Source organism: Serinus canaria, chromosome 8 (assembly GCF_022539315.1).
Source record: "Serinus canaria isolate serCan28SL12 chromosome 8, serCan2020, whole genome shotgun sequence".
NCBI lineage: Eukaryota > Metazoa > Chordata > Aves > Passeriformes > Fringillidae > Serinus > Serinus canaria.
In genome coordinates, this window is record NC_066322.1 from 20810929 (window position 1) to 20834517 (window position 23589).

The 23589-nt window shown below is 39.4% G+C and overlaps 1 protein-coding gene across 4 annotated transcripts in view; it reads right to left on the minus strand.

Annotated features, from left to right (window-relative positions):
• Positions 1 to 9288: 9288 nt before the first annotated feature.
• CAMSAP2 (calmodulin regulated spectrin associated protein family member 2) overlaps positions 9289 to 23589 on the minus strand; it is a 78720-nt gene continuing 64419 nt past the window's right edge. For 2 of the 4 annotated variants that reach the window (XM_018912088.3, XM_018912087.3), the window contains 8 exons: positions 23508 to 23577; positions 20509 to 22705; positions 19301 to 19437; positions 18585 to 18805; positions 17477 to 17576; positions 15445 to 15560; positions 14058 to 14176; positions 9289 to 12560 (listed from right to left, as the gene is read on the minus strand). In XM_018912088.3, coding sequence (XP_018767633.3) covers positions 12255 to 12560; positions 14058 to 14176; positions 15445 to 15560; positions 17477 to 17576; positions 18585 to 18805; positions 19301 to 19437; positions 20509 to 22705; positions 23508 to 23577 — 3266 coding nt within the window. In that variant the 3' untranslated portion in view covers positions 9289 to 12254. The remainder of the gene's footprint in view (positions 12561 to 14057; positions 14177 to 15444; positions 15561 to 17476; positions 17577 to 18584; positions 18806 to 19300; positions 19438 to 20508; positions 22706 to 23507; positions 23578 to 23589) is intronic. The other 2 variants (XM_009088472.4, XM_009088473.4) reach the window with 1 other exon arrangement.

Consider the following 23589-nt stretch of genomic DNA (forward strand, 5'->3'; position numbering starts at 1 on the left):
TTGCCTTGCAGAAAGCTTTGCTGAAAGAAAGAAAGATACACACACCTACAAACCAAAATCCAGGACTTGTAGAAAGATGCATTTTCATTATGTTTTAGCCCTTTTTAAACTTCCCCTTTTGGCAACTGGATATAGATTTTTTTGTCCCAGAGAAAAAATTCAACCTTACCCTTACACACTGAAGGGGAGAAAAAAATCAATACAAATTTAACCAGCAGTTTAGTATTAACATCTTAACTCACAATCTCACCTAAAGCATTAACACTTCTTTTTTATTATGCTTCATGACACTGGTGGTTTTTATATAAACTAATTAACCTTTTTGTCAAAATACAAAGTAAGGCTTAGGCAAAGCTATACTGAGATTCCCCATCAGAAAAAAAAAATCAGACTAAGAATTCCTTTGAAGAAAGGAACACCAAGTCCAGTTTTCTTTTCAACAGGCTCTGCTGGACACAAGTGTAAACAGGAAGCCACCCTACACAGCTTCAAAGATTGTCTTAATTATTAATATATTATATTGATGATAAAATGAGCATATTATTCAGTACTTTGATTCAGTGTGCACCTACATTATGTAAAAGCCAGCATCTGTAAGCTGCCTTCCATTTTCCATTGTAGATTTTTAAAAATAAGAGGTTTGTCCTGAACATAAAACCTCTGACAATTTGAACACTGAACGTCACTTACTTCATTTTCATAAATCAGGGTAAAGAATGGTTGCACCCTCCATATTTGATATAGGACTAGTAACAGCATTTTTGGGGCACAGTAAAATGTATTACAACATCCAGACTTAGTTTGGATACTGAACTGAAAAAGAGCTGAAGTACACTGATGAGTTTATCCATTAACAGTATTATGATAATATTCAGCGTGCATTGCCTATCAGTGCAACACAAATAGCTACAAAAGAAGAGGAAACCTACTAGAGAAGATTTTCACATAGTTGATGGTTTTTAGTCTGATGAGCTCAGACTTCTCTTATAAGCATTATGCTGTCAAAATAATAAGCAGCATTTTATCATGAAATTATAAATATACACAGGCTTACACACCACCCTCTATAAAATCTATGAGGTTCTCTGACATTCAGTGGCATGTCAGTATGTGTATAAACAAAAATAATAATAATTAAAAGCCAAAGAACAGCAGAGAAACTCAAGATTAGAGCTCAAGCTGCATCTTTGGTCCATCACCCTGCATTGCTTTCTGCAGGCACATATGGCACATAGCGTCACAATCTGATCAGCTCAAGCTCTAATACTCAAGAATGATTGAAGCACAGCATTAGCTTGAGGTATAAATGAAAGCAAATGAGAACTAGACCTTAATATTTCAGGTGCCTTGTATTAACCACATTTCTGATACAACCTTTTAATCTTGCCTAGTCTTTTCAGAATGGCACTTCTGCATATCTTCTTTCCTTCTCCTGTCCACTCCCTCTTATCTTCTGCTATTTCTGTATTTATTTTTCTACATCAAGTAAAACAAAAAAACTTCTTGCCACAAAACTGACACATCTTTCCCTTTTACTTTAGTGAACAAGATGTTGTTTAAACAAGCTCTTTGGAACATAATTCCTAATGCTAAACCTCCCAGCTAGAGGCTTCACCCTTGTTCTGTTCTTCCTCATGTTCTAAGAACACACCAACAGCAAGAACTCTCTTGTGGTGTAAAAAGCATAAGAAAATAACTCTTAAAACATTAAACATACTTATAGCCACCTATGCATATAAATATGCTATTTCAGGAAAATGTTTATAAACTAGAAGCATCTAACGATAGGCAGCCTAAAGAGAGAGACAGTCTAGTGCTTTCTTAGAAGAAGTTTAAAATACATATGCCTTCATATGATAAAAATTAAAAGTAAAGTTTAATATTAAAAAAAATAGTGAAATTCTACAATAAACATTATTCATAGGTTATTTATCAACTGAAACAAATCACTTGCCAATAGCATAGAATATACATTCGGAAAACTAGGCAAGAAATATAAAGTCTCTAACTAGTCTGAAATACAAGAAAAAAATATTACAGTTCAAATTTTAAGTGTCATGCTGTGAGAGCAGTGACACATTTAAAGGGACAATCAATGCCAAATTAGGAGCCTTGGTTCACTGACAGCTGCGATGCAGACCCAACAACCCCAGCATCCTGGTGAGCTGTCACAGAAAACCTCAGTGTGAACAAGTCATACATATTTTAAAAGCTGGCTATTTTGCATTAAGCTATTTCACCTTTCAAGCCACCCCACAGTCACTCACATTTGACTCTCCTGCCCTCCCAGAGGCCACTCCAGACTTCTGGCTACACAAAGCCCACAGGGCACTTGGGGTCCAGCCAGGCCTTGGTGGCTCCATTTCTGAAGTGCCCCCAATCATCTTTCAATTAGGCTATATCAGAAGAATTTACAAAAAAAAAAAAAAAAAAGAAAAAAGAAGAAGAAGAAGACTGTAGGATCATAGGCCCATTTTTTATCACAACTGATTCCCACAGCAGAGCTTGCTGACATCCATTTCACCCTAAATCACACAATTCATTATCTCAAATGAAATGCACTGAGCATACTAAGTAAGGCCTTAACAGAAAACATTCACTAAACTTTGCACAGCTGAACTCTGAGACCTCCTTACTCCAATACACAGCAAATCGGTGTCCTCTCACACACCAGCCTTTCCTGCCTCACTCAGATTTTTCACTTGCTTGCCATCTAGTAATCCATTTTGTTCCCCTGCTCGGATCAGCTGTTGCTCTCGAGCCACCCGGTAATTCTTGTCTCACCACGCTCGGGAGGTGACCGCAGAGCCCTCAGCATTCACCAGCGCCTGTTACAACACGCACACGCCTCGCCCAGCGCATTCCGCACCGCGAATGACAAAAAGGTGACATTAAATTATGCAATATTTCACATCACAGGGAAAATATAAGGCAGAAAAATAAGAAACGCCAAATAACTTCCAAAGACTATATATTAACGCGTTTTGACTGTAATATCCCGCGTTGGTCCAACATTTTCTCCCTCTCCACGCGCGAATCCATAGGAAACCCGGCTCTGCCGGGTTTACAGCACCCGCCCCGGTCAACCGCGCCGCGCCGAGCCCGCAGCAGCATTTCAGGAACGTGAGCTCAGCACCAGCGGCGGGCAGGGCCGCACGGCCCCGGCGCAGGTCCCGCGGGGCGGCCCCGGGCACAGAGCGCTGCGCCGGCCCGCACCGCGCCCGGGCTGCCCCGGCCGGGCCACAACAAAGGGGCGGCGGCGCACGGGCATCGCCGGCAGCCGGGGCGATGCGCCCCCCGCGGGAGAGACGCGGACGGGCCCCGGGGCCGGCGAACACGCCAGGCAGCGCCCACCTGGCGCCGCAGAGGCCGCAGCTCCCGCCCGCAGCCCCGCCGGCCCCCGCCCTCCGTCCCGGTGCTCACCTGCGGGGCCGTGCGGCCCGTGCGCGCCGGCACCAGCGGGGCGGGAGAGGAAGATGGCGACAGGCCCGGCTGTGCGGCGGGCGGACCCGGCCCGGTACCGCACGCTGTCTGGTGCCGCTGTCGCTCCGCTTGCCACCCGCACTGCCGCCCGCCCGGAGGCGCCACGGGGCCCTCCCGGCGACGCTGCTGAAGTGGAAAGCGAAAGGGGCGGGTCGGAGCCGCCCCACCGCGGGGGCGGGAGGCAGGGAGGGACAGATGGCGGCGGCGGCCGCGCTGGGCGGGGCTGCTTTGTTCGCGGCGGGGTGAACCCGCCCGCCCGGCGGTCAGGGCCGCGCCCCGCGCTGAGGGAACGTGGGGCGGGAGCCGGGCGGGGCTGCAGCTGCCGCCCGGCAAGTGCGGAGTCTCCTGCGCCACCTGCCCGTCGACGCCGTGCTCCTGTCCATGGGAGCAGCAGCCCAGGTTCCTGATGTCACTTTGCAGGAGGCATTTGGGACTGTCAAGGCAGAGTTGGAAGTCGTGGCACGTTGGGTCTGGCACACATCCTGCGCCGTGCGGAATTTCATCAGGCGGCCGCCCACTCGGGGCGCCCACCCCTGAGCACAAAACCCGGCCCTTTTTCCTGGGAAACAAAACTCACCAGCCCAAGTCCCTGATGTCGGTTTGCAGGAGGCGCTACCGCTCAAAGTGGGCCAGGCCGTGCTCCCAGGGCTTTCGGAGCTGTCACCTGCCCTCTAACATCCCCGAGGCACCCAGCGCTCACAGCACACGAGCCGGGCAGGGGCGGCGCTGCCCGTCTGCCACCGGGTTTCTGCTCTTGCCGTGCGCGCTTAAAGCTTGTTGGCAGCACCTCTAATACTGCGTGAGGTGCTGCAGCGTTTCAGGTCAGCCAGGGATCGTTTAGTGTGCTTAAGCTGTCATCTGCTTCTTGAGGTGTTGAGAGAAGCATGCATTCTCTACAGAAATCTTATGTATATATGTGGGATACCTGTGTTTTATGAAGATGTATTCATGTATAATTTGACTTTACAATTGACTTGCATTTTTGTAATTGTCAAAACATTATGGCACCTTAGAGTCATTACGGTGACTTGCTCTGTGTTTATATGTAGTGGTGAGATGTTAAGATGCAAGTACAGCACTTGGACAGAGTGCTTGTGAATACACTGCAGTGCACTGTCAAAATGGAGACGGTGGCAATTTTCTGACAATCTGATGCGTGATTTTTTTTAATTTATTGGCTTTTTTAAAATTAGGCATGTGTACCATGCATTAGAGATCCATGGAAGGTTGTTGGGGATTTGTTGACTGAAGCTGGACAGGATTCTCTGTCACATTCACAAAATATCAGTGAGGTCATGTCTACCTACTAACTGTTTTTCTGAGGATCTGCTGAAGGGCAGAGGGGAACTGTGTTACTTTTTGTCTCTTCTTTCTGAAGAAGAATACAAACAAATGTCCCAAAGGCTGTCCAGAGAGGAGTGTGCCTGGTTGCACAGCAGGGACTCTGCCAGGCATGTGCAGACTGTTCCACACCTGCATGTGGAACTTGATGGTTCCTTCTGTTCAAGTCCCAGCTTCACTTCCCAGGAATATGGATTTGCTGGTAAAACATTGAATACTTCTATTTACCTCCAAACTATTTGTTGCTTAGTTGCCTTTGGAGGTACTGCTTAAGAGAAAATTCTAATAATTATAGAAATGAAGCTGTTTTCCAATACCTATGATACAGCAGAGATGATAAACCAGGGAGAGTGTGAAGTAACAAGATGACTTTGTCCAAACTGAGAGGTATATATAACTTTACTGAGCATAGATACAAAAACTCCATTCAAAACTTTAAACTACAAAATTCTAGGTAAACACATGTAGGCTTTGAAATTTAATCTTGATTTTAGAGTGGTTTTACAGTAGTTTACTAATCTTTTGTGAAGTTGCTTTGTTTTCAATGGAGGTCCTGAGACCAAATCTGTAAGTCTATCTCTGGATGGCTAGAAAGATAAAGCTTCTTCCCATTTATGGACCTAGAAGGAAAATTATGAATTTAGAATTATTCTATTTCCTGCTCAGAATGTTAGATCTTTCACAGGTGAGCAGCAAATTCCTATACTCTGGAAAGAGATTTCAAGAACTATCAAGAAGAAATATGGAAGAATAGGTAGCAGTAGTTGGTGGCCCTGCTTTGGGGGGAAATCATACTGTTATTAAGTTTCGGTGAAGATACATATAGTAGCATTCTATGGGAAGAGAGCTGATGGAAGATCTTGTTCTCTAGTTGTTTCCAAGTCTTTACTTAAGCATAGAAACGTGTTTGGGATGGTCTCAGCTTGCTTTGAACTCCCTGCTCATTACTGCAGAGAAGGTAACTCCCACGAACAGCAAAGCCTTTGGGTGTGGGCGTGAGAGAGCTTGAAAATCAGGATTAGTGGAGGAGGAGATCTGCATTGCCTAGTGACAAAACAGGGCGCTGCAGTCTGTGCTTGGAGCACTTCAGGAAAGAAAATAGTAATTGTGTGACTGCTTTACAAATGGTGCAGGTGAGAAATGAGAGGCTGGAAAGCAGCACTGTGAAAGGGCCTTGAGGGTCCTGGTCACTGGCAAGTTGGACACGAGTCAGCAGTGCCCTGGCAGCCAGGAGGGACATCCCTGTCCTGGGAGCACCAGGGACAGCACAGCCAGCCGGGCAAGGGAGGGGATTGTCCTGCTCTGCTCTGCACTGGGACAGCCTCACCTGGAGTGCTGGGGGCAGTTCTGGGTGACACAATGTGAAACAGACATTGAGCCATTAGAGAGCTCCAAAGGAGGAGACGAGGATGGGGAAGGGCCTGGAGGGGAAGCCATGAGGAGCGGCTGAGAGCACTTGGTCTGTTCAGCCTGGAGGAGAGAAGGCTGAGGGGAGACCTCACTGCAGTCACAGCTGCCCTGTGAGGGAGCAGGAAGGGCGGGCACTTCTCTAGTGACAGTTTCAGGACCCAAGGGAATGGCCTGAATTTGTATCAGGGGAGGTTTAGGTTATATATCGGGAAAAGGTTTTAAACCCAGAGGGTGGTTGGGCACCGAACAGGCTCCCCAGGGCAGTGGTCACAGCAGCAGCCTGGCAGAGCTCAGGAAGTGTTTGGACAATGCCCTCAGGCACAGCCTGTGATTCTCGGGACTCTCCTGTGCAGGGCCAGGAGCTGGACTCAGTGATCCTTGTGTCCCCTCCAATTCAGCTGATTCTGTGATTCTGTGTGTTGGCCCTAAAAATGGGCCTATCTCAATTTTCTGTACTCGTAACAGAACGATTCAACTCCTTACATTTTATATATACATGTTCTTGTAAAAACAGAAAAAAAAATTCTGTTTAAAACTATTCTGAAACAGTTTTTACTCATTTCAGGAAAGGATTTCCAAAACTTTGAGGTGACAATTCAGCAGAATTCTTGCATAATCTCTAGAATTCTTTATGTCAGCACCATAGCTCCAGTTTCAGGTAGCTTAAACAAGAAAAATACTGAGCCAAAGTATAATCTAGCTTCAAGTAATTTAAATAATTGCAGGCTTGTGGGGCCTTGCCAGGTCTTGTACTGCAGACATTTAGATCAATGATGATGAAGAAATAATAAGACAGAGCTGCTGTGATGGAAAGCTCTATATTAGCTTTTAGTCTTTCCACAAAGCTCCATTAACTGTGACATAGAAGTACATTCAGATATTACTTAGTACGTCTCCATGAAGTTCACATACCATTAACTGCAAACTTAAACACATGAAAAAAAATCTTTTAGTATCTTGCTTAAACAAATTTGTCAGTAGATATAGAAATGCTTATTTACCCCTTATTTTACACATCAAGTTGTTTGTAATGTTGAATAAGAGTCGAAGACAATTTTAAGTAACTTTTTTTTCAGTGAATGCTTACCTTATTTGTGCTGTTTTCTGCCCTTTCTTGAATCTTCATGGTGAGTAGCTCTTCTGATCAGTGGCAGTTATGTCTAGTGTTATCCTTGAATTCAGAAATTTGATTAAAGGACTTCATCTCCCAAAGACTTTGTACTGAAATGTGCATGTTGTAGATTATTTCCTTGCCTCTTACAGCAGTGGTTTTGAATGTAAGAGCTGCTTTTCTTTCTGGGTAGAAGGAAATAAGCTGGAGCAATTTCCCTACCATGTCTGACTCATTGCTATAGTTGTCTAAATAAAACATGTATTCTTTATTCTGTATGTAAGCAAGTAAGTCTGAAGGTGTGTATTTGTATGTATGCATATACAAACACGTCAAATATATTTTTACCTAAATGGAACAATTGCTTTTAAAAATAAAATTCTTATAAATGTACAAAGATGTACTTGTTAGATATATATTTCCCCCCTGCCATCTACACCTGGAATAAGAGAGTTTATAGGGGATTTTTTCCTTTTGTTGTTTTTCATTTAACCAGAAAATGTAAAAGCAGCTGCAATGGGCTGTGACTGTCAAGGTATCTTTATAGCCACAATTCTCCAAGCTGCTTATCCAGCTCATTAAATTTGTAGCAAGGCAGCAAATAAATGCTAATTTGCTATTTGAAGAGATCTAAAGATTTAAAGTTTAGCCCTGTGTCATTTTAAATAAATTGTTAAAAAAAAGACACCTGACATTGATCTGATCAGTACAGTTGGATTTGAAACAAAGCTATTTCTTGCATCATATTTGTATGGCAATAGATCCAAAACCTTCTGTTCCAAGCATAACTCTAGACTGGATCCCACAGCAGCACAAATTTTGAATCAGAAATTCTGTACAAATTCAGGCACACAGCACAGTCATATTATGTCAAATTAACCAGGGCATGAGCTGAAGTTTCTCAGGGACAGTGTTATTTGCCAAAAGCAAATAATATTTGTTTTAAAGCAGAACTGTATACAAAGGCTGTTTTTAGATGAAAATTTTGAGCTGGGCTCACCACTGAAAAAAATAGCTTTACTGGGTGCAACTGTGTGTTTGTGTTCCAATATAATTCCTTGCTTGTGTCAGCCTGTTTGTGATGCTGTACAGGGAACTAACTGAGCTGCCTGAAAAAGAACCAGTTTTCATGGGGAGGAGGGAAAGCTATTAATTTTCTTCCACAGTAGCTTTCAATTCAGCATTAAAAGCACTACTGTCAGATTGCTGGTATTCTTGAAGTTACCCTTCAAACAGCTCTGCAATTCTGAGATTCTTTATCTGTGCAAGTTAGCCCAGCAGCTCAGTCTGCCTGTTGACAGCGCAGGGATGCATGGCCACTTTCAGCAAGTCCTTGCTCTTACTCTGCAACCCAGCAGGACAACACAAAGCTCCAAACAAGTCATGATTTGGACTGGAAAAATTACTAATTCACAAATCTGGAAAAGGCCCCTCATTTTTTTGATAGTGTTGTGCTCAAGATAGCATCATTAGCAAATACAAACAGTTTCACTAGAAGTCACACACATGCTTTATACAGTACCTTGACAAGGAGAAGATTTCAACTTGACAACCTTTCAGTCTGAAGCAAACCTTTTAACCTGACCAGTACGCTTGTGTGGCTTTGGAAAAGGAAGGTAACCAGAGCCCCAAAGTTTATAAATTACTTAAAATTGTGAAATTCACTTGTGAAGAGAACAGGGTAACATCTTGTTGTCCTCACAAATGAAATATGAATCCTATTTAATTATTCAATAGCCTTCCTCTGATAACATCAGAAATCTAGATTATCTATGGAAGTATGACCAAAGATGGTAAACAAAAGAAGAAATAATGATGCATAATATTTCCTACAATTTCCACATTGCTGAAATATGAGAAGAAACAAGATTTAAACTTTAATGTCAACATTTAGTTAATAATTTTAGATTCTATTTAGAGGTAAGCAAGAAAACAAAAAATGATATTTTGGTGCCATGCTTTTATTTAAATGAAAGGAAAAAACTACACTGTACCACATAAGTAGCAATGACAATATTTTACAGCACAGCATTTGAAAAAATATGGAAGCTATGCTCCATAGAAGTGGACAAGTAAGCACACAATACACTGTACAATTTTCAACAGTGCCCAATAAATCAGAATTAAATAGCTGAATTTGGCTTTAAACAGCCAAATAATAAAAACTAACAGTCATACTAACATTAAAAAAAAAAAAAAAAAAATCAGTAGCTATTATGACTGTTAGAAGATGAAATTCTGCTCCAAAAACTAAGACGAGAGTTTGGCAATTCAGTCGTAGCAACAATAATAATACCCCTGATGAAAGCACCAGTGTGTTCTGGAAAGGTCAGTGATAAATACTGGCCTTTATGGAAAGCTTTCTTTTTTTTTTTTTTTTTCTTTTTCTTTTTTTTTAAACATGATCCCAACCAAAGATCCACTGTAATTAGAAAATTTGCAGGCTTAAAAAGGAAAAGCATCTCTAGCTTTACTTTTCCTGTATTAAGTAAAACCTTATACTGCGAGCAATGAAATTTTCAACTGCATTATTCACATTCTACTTTTAACATTGCACAAATCTTTAACCTGTTGACAAATGCAAATTTCATTATACATTCAGATAGATTTTAAATTACTCAAAGAATTCCTGCCACATATAAGCTCACTTTGATTAGGTTGATGCCTGTGTCTTTATGGTGTTGCAAATCTTCAGTTAAATCATAGAACAGATTTTAGAAATAAAAAGCCTCCCATGATAAAACTTCTTTTGAAGTTATTCACCATATGTGTGTCAGTTAATTCCAACCTCCTGGTTTCTTGAATCACTGTATATTATACACAGTTTCATATTGTTATTCAAGATGTTCCTACAATGGTATATGTAGGAAGTGTCTAACAGGCAGAATGTGCAAACCCTCTTTTCCCCCCCTTTTTAATATTATTTATATCCTATATACACAATATGTATACACTTGAATTATAAGAGTTAAATATCCTGGTGATATACATGCAAACAGTAGGAATCAGCTAACCACAAATAGTTTTGAGCCACATACATATTAAACATGTATTTTAAAGTGTTTTTTCTTTTTTTTTTTACAGTTTTAACAAATATACATAAATATAAGAACATAAATTACAGTAAACTGACAGCATTTTTGAGAAAATGTTTATAATCCAGATGCACTGATGCCTAAGGCCTTATAATAATTTAAAAAAGTACTGTTCTAAACTGCTTAATGACATCTCATTCCTGTGCATCTTTTCTCTAAGTAAATGAGCACATTGTAGTAGTGAGGCAGTTTCTCTCAAAGCAGTTTAATGAGAGAAATACGAACATCATTTTCGTCTCCCATGGAACTGAATGGACTACATACTTATAGCACAACACTGTCTTATGTGAATGGAGTTGTCACAACACTGAAACAGAACAGAACCACAAATCATTCAAGTCTTTTCCTGAGAATGAGATTTCCCTCCCCCCAACAAATTCTCTGGTGTACGATGTTATCAGAATAGCCACAGATTTAGGGGAGGCTTCAAGTTTGTGTTTTCTTTTTTTTTTTTTCAGAACAGTGCTATGTTAAAAGCAAATTATAAGAGAAATAAATGCTGAAACGGGATAGTGATTTATAAACGAATCAAACACTGTTTTGAAATAAAATGCAGCCCTTTATAAATAATACTGAAATATGCCTAGAGTTTGGTTTTGCAAATGGTCATGTTACAGATTTACTGAAATGTCAGTTAGGCTTTTTTGCCATATGTACTTAAAAATTTCTGTGTCACAAGACATCACCTGTTAGTGTCAAGAAAACAATTTACAAAGACACACTGAAAATTGTCAGATGTCTGTTCCCTAGAAAACTGATTCAAGTCTGAGTTGGCAGATCTGAAGGCAGGAAGTGGCCTGGATCTTAAAATCAATGGGAATTGGATACACAACTCCTCAAAGATCTGTGACTTAGTGAATTCTGTGATTCTTCTGAATATTTAGTGCTCTGTTAGGCAACATCAGGGATCTAGTTCTGAATGTTTCATGAGTTCCTGTTCCTTCCTTGAAGAAGCAGGACCTGACCGTGTGCTCTCTCTCCAGCTGGAGCAGTGCAAAGCAATGAACGCACACTTGCTTAAACCATTTCAGAGACCTACCAAATCTTTTTACTTTGAGTTTTACTGATGTTATGAACATGCACATGGTCAGTCATTACATCTCAGATGGCAACTTACTGAAACAGAAATAATTGCATCACCTTTACCCTGAGTTGTTAAATAATTCATTTGAAGAAAACTTGAAGCAGTTCAAAGGTTTTTCCTTTACTGTTTAGTTTATAAGCAAATCAGTACTATTGAATTGAAAAAGAATTATAAATACACAGGGGAACGAATCTTGATTTTGTTACAGCACACGTAAGGATCTTGGAGAACAGACCCATTCAGCTGTTATTCAGTGACATACAATTTATCATTTAGTCTTTACTGTAAGTCAGTATGCAAAGTTCAATGGTATTGAGAATATTAGGAAGTTTTTCTTTAGTGAAAGAAAAATATTTCAAGACAAGCACAAATACAAACATATAAGGCAACAGATGTAAAAAATGTAGTTTGAGTCACTAAAGAGGAACATTCAGTGCTTCAGTGTATCTAATCAAAATACAGAGCAAATATACTCTATATGTTGCATTAGCACATACAAATCTCCACACAAATCAAACATTTCTGTAATCACTCATAATTATTCACCTAAGAGTTATCTTCTGCACTCCTAAACACTGTGTTTACATTCCAGTTGGACATGATAATAGAACTTGGTGTCCAGTTTTAAGTTCTAAGAGTCTCGTTGGCAACTAGAAATCTATTTCCTATAGGCAGTAAAGATGAAGTGCAAGTTTATCATAATTGTCTCAAGGAAATTTTTTCCCATCTACTATGCCTTGGTGGGTAAGAGTTTCTTAGGAGTTACTGGTCTCTTGGTTTGCCACAAATGGCTGTGAATGGTAATTGCATCAACACTGGCAGACAAAGTTTTGGCAGGTATGTGGCTAAATTGCTTTCTGTCAGAGTTGTATTTATACAGTCCCTCTATCATTTTCTTTGTGATAGATTTGGGACCTATTCCTGTTAACTTATTGATTTCTTCAGTATCAGGGCAGTACGTATACAGAGATCTGAACTGGCAGCCTGAATCCCGGAACAAGATTAAGAAATTATTGGCATCAGATTTTTCCATTTCCTTTAAAAGAAAAAAGAAAGAAAGAAAAACATTCAGATTATGAATTTTGCATTTTAATTAGAAAACATTTCAATTAATTAGATTTCATTTTGAATCAGTTTTCTACCAGAGCTGAAACTTATGTCTAACTCTGTCCACTAAAAGACCTTATTTTCAATCATTAGAATTTGCTAAGCTTCACCCATCTGAATTTTGATAGGGTAGATATCCATGTCAACCAAAACCTAATTTATTTAGACAATTTCAGCTATACTTGTTTAGTTGTACCTCAAGAACAGACATCCCAAAAGTCTTTTTGTAGACCAAATAAAAATTCTTTTCATCATCCATTTCATCAAGTTGGTTTAACACTTGCAAGTTTGGGAACAGGAAACTTGAAACGTGTCTAAATATGTCTGAAAGATCCTCTGGTGCTAAAATGGAATTTCAGTCATCCCTAAATCCACTCAGGCTTGGTCAAACCGTGAAGTCAGTTGAAATGTACTGAACCGAAGTTCTTAATTAGCTGAAATCTTCAGATTCCTATTCCACCTAACAGACCTTCTATGGGACACATGCCCTGAACACATACAGCTTCTATCAAGTGATGTATGCTTCATCCTTGAGTTAAGCATTTGTGCACCTATTTTTTTTCTGAGATTTCTGAGGGTCATTTTGCTCCCAGTCACTTAAACTGCAAGAGTGTGTGCTGATTCCTGACTTGATATTTCCAAAAAGTATCTGGAAAGGCAGAGAAATCAGCATCCATACATGGATACAGGATTATCCATGAGAAGAAGGGGCAAGAAATACTGCTGTGAAGTTTATTCCAGAAATGAAATTCAGTCAGGATTCCAAGTGTCTGTGAGGTTTTATATCAGTTAATCTGTTGTATTTGTCATACTTGGTAAATGGAACAGTCCTATTACTCTCAAGTCTCAGACTCAGTGTTACTTCTTTTGCCTGGGAACACAGTGTCCCTGAGTTTTTACAATATCTGTGCATTTTCAGAAAGGTTTATAGCAGTGTAAGAGAGAAGACTGGAAGGCACCTTCCTACAGTACAAGTCCTGAATTTGCCCTGCTGCTTGGAAACTGGAGAAGAGCCTAGAAGGGATGTATTTCAATTCTTTCTGTTCAGGAGGGTGCTGTGCTTTAGTTCTGAAGTTCCCAACCTGAGGATCTCCATGTATAAGAGAAAACAATTTAGTGAGCAAAATATGAGAGCCTAGATATTGAAGTTCCCCCATAAAACAAGCACTAACTATCTATTAAACATGTGCATGAACTCAGCTCCCTGTGCTGCACATACAAAGTAACAGCTCTTGTTTCTACAGCACTGAGAACCTTTCTGCCTACACAAGGAAGCAAGTCACAGAAGTTACTCAATCCCTTCACTGACTGCTGCCATCATCTCTAAGGTTTCCTCTCAATGTCTGCATTTATGCTTTAGAGTCTCCAAATTGCTTGACTTTGGTTTGACGTAGGTGTTTGTGCTTTTAGGGGAAAAATATCTTACCTCCAGGATCTTTTTCTTTTGACCTTCATTTACTTTTCCAGCCAGGCAGCAATGTGCCAGTGCATTCTGAATTATATACTTATTGGATTTAGCACTGGGTTCTTTGAAGAGCTTTGGTCCTATGTAAAACGAACAGCAAATAAGGTAAATTAATCAATAAACCAACAAAGAGTCACTTTGATTGCTGTGAAGCACTTCTAGTGTGCAACTTTTGCATGCATAGAAACACAAATCCAGGAATAATACAGAATAAGGTTAGAGACCACAAATTTCACAACCAAATAAAATGTCATTCAGCTGTCACTGAATTTACTTACAAATGTATCTTTCATTATTAAATCATTATTATTGGCAGCCTTGGTATTTTTTTTTCTCTCAGAAGACCTTTTTTTTTGCTTTTTCTAAACAAAATTTCAGTTGTCCAGGAGAGACCAAAGCCTTTTTCTTTTCCTACACCTGTGATTTCAAGGGTGTGAGGTATAACAATGAGGCATATGCAGTGCTTAGAGTAACTGTTGCCTTTCCTCTTTGGAATTCCAGAAATGTTTTACCCAGAAGCAGGGATAAAAGATCTGGCCTTACACTTGACAGGTTATTCTGTCTGTAAAATTATTCATCTGGTTGAAGGAGAAATCTCCTGGTTTAATTTCTGAAATGTCTGTGCACTTGGGTCAAGCCCATTTAAAAAAACCCAACACATGAGTACCAATTAGGAAAAGAATGTGCAAGCATCAATTAAATTTAAGATTAAATCTGTTTGTCTAAGCTTTGGGGGAAAAAACCCTAGAAAATACCTAACCTTATGCTACTGTTCTCACAAACAAAGTGATATCAGGTTGGTAAAAGTGGAGCCTTTATAAGGCTGATGATGCAAGGTCTTGGCAGTATCATGTGTGGCATGGTTAAAAGGAGGAAAATACCATTATGATTTGATTCATAATATAATAAAGAATGAGTAGTCTGATCATAAAGCTCTTAATAAACAACAAAATATCTGTTAGGAAACAAATAGTGCAGAATATTTATATTAGCATTGCTAAGAAGACTTTTTGCTGCTGCAATTTGGCTTTTGAATTTTCTAACTCTGTTCTAAATTGAGTTGAAATATCAACACTTTGTGCCTTGCTAGAGACACTACTGAAGTACAAAATGATGTGTGAGCCCATGTGCTGTTCTGAGCCTGACTGCAGTTTATTGTGGTTATCACAAATGCTATTGAGTCAGTACTTTTATTTTGGATTAAAAATGTTAACCTTCTATTATTAGCCTCTACTTTGAATGGTAAAGCTCAATCAAGTTTTAGGAAACCAAATCAAGGTAACTGTAAACTTTTCATGCATAAAACCACCAGCAGGCAGGTACTTTTCTGACCCTTGTTGCCACTGACCTGTGTATTCTGTAGCAGAGGCGACTGAAGAAGTTGTAGATGCATTTTCCCAATCTTTTTCTCCATTACGACTCCCACAGCGACTTGGGGATAAAAATCCTTCCACAGATTCAGACCTAAACATTAGTTTTTAAATCTATTTTAAAAATTCATAATGTTCAGCTGGGAAGCCTTCTGATATGAAAAGAAGGCAAGGTAGAACACAATGATGGGAATTATAAACTATAAACCTAAATGCACAATATTTAGTGTGTTTTGAGTGATGCAAGAAGTTGGTCTTTAGGTGAGGTACATGTTAATTTTTGGGCCACATCTGAGGGACAGAAACCTAACAGATGTTCTTGGTTGTGAAACAGAATTACTAAGTGGAAATTTGTGTTACTTTTAACACAGTACTGGCAAACCAATGTTATCTCATGTAGTGAACAATCCAGTTCTTGATAGAATGATGAATATGAAGTAAAAATTTAATTGACTTACATTTATGACTGCAACAACTGTCAGTGAGAACTGCTGAATTTAAAACAGCGAAACAATTTCCCTTCTAGTTTTTGTTTTCACAGACAATAACTTCTGGTGCTGTAATTCTTCAGGCTGCACTCAAATGTGGATAATTTTGCATTTAAAGATCTAAACAAGATTGTCAAGTCTTCTTAAATTATTACAAGATATTTAAATTTTTTTTATTGTGGCCACTGCAAAAGCCAGTCAAATTTGCAGTTTGGAATGAAAGTTTTTTAAGTGAGAAAAAGGCACAGAATAAGGAAAAAAGTGGTATCATATCAAAATTTGTGTGCAGGCTCATTTTCAGTAAAATCAGCAACAGATGAAAATGCAATCTATAATATATCCTGCATCTTTTGTGATTAGCACCTCCATGAAGAAGGTGACAAATTTATCACTGAGATTCCCTCAGTGGGATCATTAAAAACAATGGTGATGTGAGGACAAGGTGACAATATGGGTTTGGAAAGTTACTGAAAATTCTTTCAACTCTGTTGCTTTTATGCTTTAAAAGTCTCAGTCTCCTAAACAAACCCAAAGCCTGAGGAAAATGTACTGCTCATTAAATCACAGTACAGCACTGTACAACTCCAGCTCCATATACAGGGGTTACCTCCTGCAAAGCCTGTGTAGATGAGCAACATCAAGCCTTTTGTAATAGCTAATATAGCTGGAAGAAATCCCCCTCTCAATTAAAACTGCTAATTTTTAAGAGATGACAAGAGATATTAGGATAATTAAATAATTTATGAAAGCTTCTTATGTAATAACTGGAAAGTCAGTTCTTGAGACATCAAGGTAATTGAGAAGTCAACTGAAGCCAGTTGCAGGTTTGTCAGAGCTGATGAATTTGTAGTGGCCATGAAGACACAACAGACAATATCAGAAAATGTAGTACTCCTTATCAACCCCCTTCTCCTAGTTTGCTTTCCTTCACTTTTTCTTTTCTTACACAAAGAAAATAGTATTTGTCTGCATATTATCAAATAGTTCACAGAAATACTGATTTTCCTCTGAATGATAATATGGGGTTTGTATTAAAAAAAAATATTATTTTCAGGTGGTTTTTAATGCAAAATAAATTCTGGTGTTTGGAAAAGGCTGAAGTCCTTGTGAGCATTCAATAATTCCCTGTACAACTGCTAAAGAAAAAAAACAAACAGAAAATAAACTTCTATGTTAAAAAAAGAAAAGCAGCCATGTAGTTGCATGTAGCATACTGGTTTAGCAGAATACCCATAGGTTGAGACTTGGATACAAGCAGGTGAATTAAAGAGGCTGTGTGAACAGCATTTTGTTTTGACCTCATTTATACCTGCCCAACTGGTTTACTTGGTAAAATCTGCAAAACAAATGACCATGGCTTAGTTCCCGAATGTCTGACAGTGGAAACTATCCATGTCTCAAATGAGGAAAACATACCTGTTCTCGGAGTGCACAATATATACATGACCTCTAAAAAATTCATGCTAGTTTGATATAGCTGATTACAAAATTTTATTACATGAAATGGTTGTTTTAGCTTTACCTTGGTGTTCTCTTGCCTGACTGCACACTCTCATTGTCCCCTGTATTCAGCGATGCCAATGAAAGACTAGATACTGAAAAAACACGATAAAGCTGTGAACCTGGATAAAAACAAAGTTAAAGCTTATAAACCTATGCAAGTAGGAGAGTCTGTTCATCAGACCAACACCAGCATCTGAAAGTCAGTAAGGGCTTTTCTACATGATATACCTGCATGCATATGTGCTGTACTTCCTGTAAACACCTGCTGTCACCCAGCCTTTGGCAGCCACTGGGGACGGGCTCAGGCTAAGCACTAATGGGAAGCACAAACACGGGAATATTGGCACTATGCAAATCAAAGGATGCAATTAAAGTTAATAAGTCCTCTTGAAAGAGAGCTTAAGAGACTTAATTTAAAGCTTGGGATGGATTCTTGGAAGGTCTTAAGGAAATACTTTAAATTACACTGAAGACAGAGGGAAGCAGCCAGAGAAAACGTAGCACAACAACAAGGGTAGAGGAGGCTGTAACAAAAAGGATCACTGAGCAATCTGGTTATTTTTTCTAATTGTAAACTGACAATACTTCTTCCAGCCATTACTGCAAGTTCTGTAGTATCTAAAAGAATGCTAAGTTGTTCCCCATGGTTAGTGTTGCTATGCTCTTAATTACACATGCAGTTGGTGAGCAAAATAGAAAATAGCCATGAAACATAAAAGTAACTTTCAAATTTTAATTTTGTCCGTATTGTGTGAGTTTAAGAATTCTTACCTTATGGTCACCATTTTATTTACTGATCCCTTATCTCCCAACTTTTATTCATTCTTAGCTCTACAGGTGCAAGAAGAGATTAGTGAAGAAAACATGGGTGTGCATGAAACTTGCAACACATTTTCATCCCTCCATTGGGGTTTCAGAGCTAACATTTTTGGTTTTTTATATATGCATGCATGCATAGCAGGTAAGTGACATTCATCTTTCCATTTCTATGCCAAATTTTGCTTTCCAGTTTGGACACGTGCAGTTTCAATGTAGCACAAGACTCAAACGCATGTGCTTGTTAGGACCAAAACCCAAGCTGGTGTTTTAGCATGAACAGACTCTTTTTCCATGGAAACATTTGTTACCTGGTGGACCTTTGATTGGTGTCTTAGGTGATTCAATATGATCTCTGTGAATAGATTTTGGACGTGGCTTTTTCTGTTTGATTGAGAGGGAACGTGGCTTTATGACAGTATCCATGTCTTCCATAAGCTTTAGTTGTTTCCTTCTCATGTATTCCTGCTTAATAAATTCTCGCCGTGCTCGTTCATCCTCCTTCTTCTGACGTTCTTCTTCTGTTTTGCGTCTAAAAGAATGACCAAAAAAATTCAGCAGTAGACATTTTCCAAATAAGGGATTTCAGATAGCACAGTGAGGACAACACAGGCATCAGATTTTTGGAACTTCAATGTTCTCAAACACCAGTAAGAGACAATTGCTTTTAATTTTTTTTAGAATTTTCAGACAGTTGAAACTTTTGGGGATATTGCTACTAATAAAATCAAACACAGGTTTATGAGCTTCATTGCTGTAACTGAGTGACCCTCATGCATTTGTGCAGAAGGAGAAGCTGTGAAGAAGCTGTGCTCAGGCCAGCACAGCTCCCAGCCTGAGAGAGCTACAGACTGATGCCACCTGCTGTCCTGCAGAGCCAGCTGGGCTTCTCTGCACATCTGGCTCTAGCAGTGAGTAACTCGGATATTAAGATGCAATTCTTTGACATGCAGGTTACACTTTTAAATAAAGAAGACATTTTTATGTTCACTATTACTGTTCATTTGAAATAGGACATTAGTTTTACCTTGTCTCTTCCTTCTTATGTTCTAGTTCTGCTTCCAGCTGCTGCTTTCGAAGCAAAGTCTCTCTTTCCCTTCTCAAACGCTTCTCCAACAATGCTGCTCGTTTCATTGCCATATCATTTTCTGCCTTTTGATCGTCCTAGCAACCGTTTTTGAAGGAAAAGGACCAAAAATATTAAGATCTCTAAATTCAGCAACTGATTTTGCTAAGTCATTAGACATTTATTTTGTACACTGGGTATCCTAACATACTCTTGTAGTATTTGGAATAAGTTTATTTTTCAAGATTTTCCTTAAGACTCTTAAAAACTTCATAATGGAATTTTTCCTTCCTGAGTCAAACAAAATTCAACACTGATATGAGAAAACTTGCTAAGTGAGATATTTTAGTTTTGAGTCAGATCCCACATAGCATCAACTTCTTCTTTCAGCTTTGGAAGAGTCTACATGTATGGACATGAAGGTAATTATAACAAACCCCAATAATTATGCATCTTATAAAAGTAACTTCTGAGCAAGCCAGGTGTTTTGTTAGAACTGAGGAATGCCTCCAGACAAGCCAGGTCCATCTAGATACATGATAAAAAATGTTGGGGTATTCTAAGACAGAAATAAGTCTAGACCACTGTCTTACAATATGCATTACAGTTAAAAGCCTGTCTGAATACAGCTCTTTAATAAAAAGTCTCCAAGAAGTGCTCCCAAATACAAACTCAAAAGGGAGTCTCAGCAGACTTATACCTCCTTAGCTAGCTGAGAAAGGAAAAAAGGCTCTCCAAAGTGCAATTCAAAAATGTGAATAATTTTTAAAAATGAAGGCTGTTATGTACTTAAAAAAATTGTAGTTAAATTTGGGAGTGAGGTGAGGAAGTGACGGGGAAATGTGAGCGTGCTTAATCAAGATCACCAAAACACATGTAAAAAAAAAAAAAAAAAAATCTACATTCAGCATGGATCTTCCTCACCAAGGCCTCCAAGCACTCTTCCGTAACTATGCATGGAAAGGGATACTCTGACATGCTCAGAACTGCAATATGGTAGAATCTCACCACACTTATGATGCCAAATTAATAAAGTCCAGAAGATAAGCCTGCACATTTAGAGTTGCAGTACTATCTGCTTTTAATTCAATCATTAGCAACATACATGTTTCAGTTAAAGATTTAAACAAAGCTTAACAGCTGACATTCACATCCACTAGTTCTCTTACCTTAAAAAAGAATCCACAACATACTTTCTGGTCATCTTCAAACTGTTCTCTATCACTCTCACCTTCATATTTCTCAACAGATACTTCACTTTTTTCTGGTGGCTTTAAATCTGATAGGGAAACTTCAATTAAGTTGGCTGTTTTGGGAGCTGGAGGTGGTAAAATCGGTTGGTTTAGCTGATCCTCATTTGGGGTGAGGCAGACGGTCTCTGTGATAGGCTGAGATAATACTTCAGAAACATTAGATTCAATAGGCTTAATCTCCTTTTCCTCCAACTTCTGCTCACCCTGTTTTGGCAATTTTGGTCCTTCTTCTTTTGCTACCTCTTCTGTAGGCTTGACTTCTTTCAAAAGATTTCCCTTTAACTGAGGTTCGCTTACATGCTCACCATCATCTCCAAAGCAAACAAACGATCTGGTCTGAATGGGAACCTGACTGGGGGAAAACCTCCTCAAACGGGGAAGGCTGTCCACAGACCGTGGGGCAGTCAAGGTACGGTTTAGAGGCGTTATTTTCAGTTCATTTGGCCTAGGAGTCCTTTGCATTTTAATGTGAAAAGAGGCATTCTTCCTGTTGGAAGATTGTGGAGATTGATGTGTAGAGCGAGGAGATTCCTGTGAGAAAGGTGCAACAGGAGCTGGAGTTCCCCCTTGCCTTGAAGAAGACTTAAAGTCCCGAATCTGCTTCTGAGGAGAAGGCTGAGGAGGAGAAATAACCCAAGCCTGTTGCTCTCTCATCTGCATCAGCATCTCCTGCTGAAGGGATAGACGTTGCATTTCTTGTTGTAGAAAGTGTAGGGAAGAGTTTAGTTTTTCAATAGATTTTGTATATTCTAAGAGATCTCCATCATTAAGATTTTCTTCTGAGGGGCTTGCTAAATTCCATTGCTTTTCAGCATCCCCAGAAGTAGCAGGAGATTTTAACCATTTGCTATGAGAATTTTCTGGGTTTTCTTTTATTAATTCTGAAGTCTTACTAGTTTGGTCATCTGATTTTTGAGTTTCTTTTTCTTTCAACCGATTACTTTCAGTGAATACCTTCTCATCTTCAGCTCCTGCTGCTTCCTCTCGGAGAGGTGATACCCCATCCCCTTTCTTTTTCACAACATTGAGAAATGCTGTTCTTCCCATTTTCTGCCGCTGCTTTGTGAATGCAGCTTCAACTTTCTTCTTCTGTGCTTCAATGGCTCGCCTCTTTTCCTCTAGCTTCATCCTCAGCTGTACCATTTCAGAAGCCAGTAACTGTGTAGTGTCTCTTCCTTGAGGAACAGATGCCTCCTCGGGAATGTGAGCCCAAGCAACCATATGAGGGATGTTCAGCTCAGAACCTTCTGGTGTGGTTTTCTGGGAACTGCTTCCACTGCTTTTACTATCTGTGTGATTCAACTTCCTGAATTTCTGCTCAGCAAAGCTGGTCATTTTAACCCCTGAGCTCGAAGAAGCACTGCTGCCTGCCTGTGATTTAGTACTTACTGAGCTGGGACAGGGACTTAATTGATCTCTGTGATTGCCAGCCCGCATGTCGTAATCCTGGAGAAATTTAGATGGTTCCTCCATGTCAGAGTCCATGCTTACAGTGTAATCTCTCAAGGAAGAATCCTCATCCATTGTCTCTGGGATATCTTCTGACGGGACATGTATTCCAGTATCTACTTCTGTGTTGTCAGTCACAGGACTCAGAGCACCTTTAGTGTCTGTGATTATATCTGGGGTAGTCTGATTTGGTTTAATGTTTGAATTCAAGATGCTCATTTCCCGATTGTGAAGAAAGAACCCATTTGTAATTTGGTCTGTTTGGAGAAGTCTGGGAGATTTTTCAGTGTCATGAATTATCTGCAAAGCCTCCTCAATGCTTGGCGTCTCAATCTGATTGCCAAAATCATCCAGAACCGCCCTGTTTTGCAGAGCTCCATTTGGAAACCTGTAGTGTCTGCTCTCATTGGCATTTCTTTGATTTGCATTAAGAGACTGATTGGCCTTTGTCATGTCCTTTTCCTCTTCAATGTCTTGATTCTCCTCTTCTCCGTTTACTGGTTTGAAGGACAGATTTTTTCTAGAATGCCTCGGCACGCGGTTGATGTTTCCTGCAAGGCCTTCATTGCTCACAGATCTGGGAATTCCTCTGTTTGGAGTAGATGCTGGAATGCTTTTCTCTTTGTCAAAAGGAATGTCAAAGGAAACTCCATGTACTGATGACCTAATAGAGATCAGAATAAAGAAAGTAACTGAGCAACTCGTGGTTATTAATAAAAATAACAATATCTTTGTATGTGGTTTTAATATTATTTTAAACTGGTAATATTAAAGGCACTGTTAGGTGTACTGTATTTTGCCTAGCTTCAAATATAATAAACATGCATATATTTTTAGATAGATATTTTTAGATGGATAAATAGATATAAGTACAATAAATGTTTAAATAGCGCAATAGATTAGAATGTAACATTTTCTTCAGACTCAGCCAATGCTTTTTATTACTTGGAATAAATTCTGGGCATTTTAGGAGTACAGGAATTGCCACCATAGATCAGAAGGAAGGTGTGAAAAGACACAGTTTACACACCACTATAACTCTTACCATTTTAACTTTGGTTTATACCCTACAGATTAAGAGTTTGACTGGTCTAACTGAAAACTAAAACATTCACCCTGATTGTTCTTAGCATTCCCAAAATAATACAAGCTTAAATGCTACTGAGATCATTATTGTTACCACATTTAGTTCACTGTGATGAGTAAATATGAACATATTTAACACCAACAATTCCAATATTTGAAGTATACCTCTTTTAGAATAAAGAATAAATAATTTATTTCTGAAGATTGTTTCCTATTAACCAATTTTTAATCCATTATATGGTTTTAGCTTTTTCTACTTTTTCAAGCAGCTTACAAGTATTCTCATTACAGGACTCTGAAAATTCAAACTACAGTGGAGCATTTACTACTACTCATAACCAAACCCCAGTATTTTGTAACCAGCTTGTAAGACTACTTACCTTTTCTCTTTGGGCCATGTCCCTACTTGCCCATCTACATAAGACATTGAGGTGGACCTTCTGATGACTCCTAAGTGAAACA